The sequence below is a fragment of the Oncorhynchus clarkii genome, chromosome 13, assembly GCF_045791955.1.
Source record: "Oncorhynchus clarkii lewisi isolate Uvic-CL-2024 chromosome 13, UVic_Ocla_1.0, whole genome shotgun sequence".
NCBI classification, from domain to species: domain Eukaryota; kingdom Metazoa; phylum Chordata; class Actinopteri; order Salmoniformes; family Salmonidae; genus Oncorhynchus; species Oncorhynchus clarkii.
The window spans coordinates 6,516,597-6,519,096 of NC_092159.1; the positions used below are offsets into that span (position 1 = coordinate 6,516,597).

General features: G+C 50.8%; 1 protein-coding gene across 6 annotated transcripts in view; it reads right to left on the reverse strand.

The window, feature by feature from the left end:
* LOC139423643 (adhesion G protein-coupled receptor E5-like) overlaps positions 1 to 2,500 on the reverse strand; it is a 58,146-nt gene that overhangs the window by 2,684 nt on the left and 52,962 nt on the right. For all 6 annotated transcript variants that reach the window (XR_011635862.1, XR_011635864.1, XR_011635865.1 and 3 more), the window contains exons 13-16: positions 2,247 to 2,342; positions 1,974 to 2,132; positions 520 to 691; positions 322 to 423 (exon numbers count right to left, since the gene is read on the reverse strand). Coding sequence is in view for 2 of the 6 variants with exons in the window: in XM_071175236.1 (XP_071031337.1) it covers positions 322 to 423; positions 520 to 691; positions 1,974 to 2,132; positions 2,247 to 2,342 (529 nt within the window). In the remaining 4 variants the exon portion in view is untranslated. The remainder of the gene's footprint in view (positions 1 to 321; positions 424 to 519; positions 692 to 1,973; positions 2,133 to 2,246; positions 2,343 to 2,500) is intronic.

Consider the following 2,500-nt stretch of genomic DNA (forward strand, 5'->3'; position numbering starts at 1 on the left):
TTTGTGTGTGTGTGTGTGTGTGCGTGTGTGTGTGTGTGTGTGTCTGTGTGTGTGTCTGTGTGTGTGTGTGTGTGTGTCTGTGTGTGTCTGTTTGTGTGTGTGTGTGTTTGTGTGTGTGTGTGTGTGTGCGTGTGTGTGTGTGTGTCTGTGTGTGTGTCTGTGTGTGTGTGTGTGTGTGTCTGTGTGTGTCTGTTTGTGTGTGTGTGTGTTTGTGTGTGTGTGTGTGTGTGCGTGTGTGTGTGTGTGTCTGTGTGTGTGTCTGTGTGTGTGTGTGTGTGTGTCTGTGTGTGTCTGTTTGTGTGTGCGTTTGTGTGTGTGTACCTGGGATTGGCTGGAGGAAGGGTTGGTAGTGCTGACCTCTGAGTATCTCTTTTTCTGTGGTGTGCAGATACAGGACAGCAGCTTGCAATACTCCTCTCTAACCTGAGGAGGGCAGCAGAGCATAGTGTTACACACACACACACACACACACTACACACACACACACACACACACTACACACACACACACACACCATACCGTTTTGTTCAGTAGGCAGTGCATGATGAACAGCAGTGCTCCCTGTAGAGAGTTGAGGATAGTGAAGAGATATGTCATGACCACTGTCCCCTCCTCTTGGAACTGGAACACTCCAAATATCCACATAGTACCCAACACACACAGCTGGGCCACTGCTGTCACTGTGAACACCCTGGAGAGAGAGAGGGAGGAGAAGGGGAGGAGAGAGGAGGAGATGGGAGAGGGGAGAGGGAGGGATGGAGGAGGGGGAAGGAGGGAAGGAGGAGGAGGGAGGACGGGAAGGAGGAGGGATGGGGGTGAGGGTGGGTAGTGAGGGTGGAGGGAGGGAGGGAGGGAGGGAGGGAGGGAGGGAGGGAGGGAGGGAGGGAGGGAGGGAGGGAGGGAGGGAGGGAGGGAGGGAGGGAGGGAGGGGAGTTGAGGAGGAAGGAGGGAATTGGGGGAAGGAAGGAAGGAGGAGGGAGGAAGGAGGGAGGGAGGTGGAAGGAGTGGGAGGAGGAGGGACGAGGGGAGTGGCGGAGAGGGAGGGAGGAGGAAGGAGGGGGAGGAAGAAGGAAGGAAGGAAGTAAGGAAGGAAGGAAGGAAGGAAGGAAGTAGGGAGGAGGAGGGAGGATGAAGGAGGGAGGGGAAGGATGAAAGAGGGGGAGGAGGAGGAGAGAGAGGTGGGGAGGAGGAGGAGGGGGAGGAAGAGAGTTTAAGTAAAAAAAATTATACTAAACACCGGTTCTGGCAACCCTTGTTATGCACCCCTCCTCATCATTATTCACACCTGCTCCCGATCGTTATGCACATCTTCTTCCCATCGTTATGCACACCTGCACCTCATCGTTATGAACATCTGCTCCCTATCTTTATGCACACCTGCTCCCATCGTTATGCACACCTGCACATCATCGTTATGCACACCTGTTCCCCATTGTTGTTTACACTTGCTCCCCATCGTTATGCACACCTGCTCCCCATCGTTATGTACACCTGGACAGCATCATTACGCACACCTGCTCCCAATCGTTATGCACACCTCCTCCCCATTGTGATGCACTCCTGCACTTCATCGTTATGCACACCTGCACCTCATCGTTATGCACACCTCCTCCCATCATGATGCACACCTGCTCCCCATCGATATGCACACCTGGACTTCATCATTACCTTGATTACTTCCCCTTAATTTAGCCCTCAGTAGCCTGTCTTCTTCGGGCAGTATTGGTTCCATTCACGTTCAGTACGCTGCTCCTGTTGAGTTTATCTGCTTGTTCTCTCCTTCTGCACCTGCTCTCTCTCTCTCTCTCTCTCTCTCTCTCTCTCTCTCTCTCTCTCTCTCTCTCTCTCTCTCTCTCTCTCTCTCTCTCTCTCTCTCTCTCTCTCTCTCTCTCTCTCTCTCTCTCTCTCTCTCTCTCTCTCTCTCTCTCTCTCTCTCTCTCTCTCTCTCTCTCTCTCTCTCTCTCTCTCCTTACTTGATCTTGCGTAGGTTGGAGAGGTCAGGGTTGAGACTAGAGAACTTCTGGGCCAGCCTCCAGACAGTGATGATGAAGAAGAAAGCGTTGAGGATGATGATGGTGCACACTGGGCCAAAGAAACTCCAGATGAATCCTCTCTCCAGAGACAACCAACAGCTGACAGAGACACGTTACATTTGGGTTATATACATGTTAAATCTATGACATTGTTATTTTATTGTGTAACTTTTTATTTTATTCACACACACACACACACACACACAGACTCACTGTTGTGTGGTACCGTATCCATCTGGGTAGGTGACAGCAGAGATGATGACTATAGCCAGTGGCAGTCCATATCCCACAGCATGCAGGTACAGAGGTCTACAGTAAGATGAAGAATCACAGAGATTCATTAAATACAGGTACAGAGGTCTACAGTAAGAACAATCACAGAGTTTCATACAATACAGGTACAGAGGTCTACAGTAAGACGAAGAATCACAGAGCTTCATAAAATACAGGTACAGAGGTCTACAGTA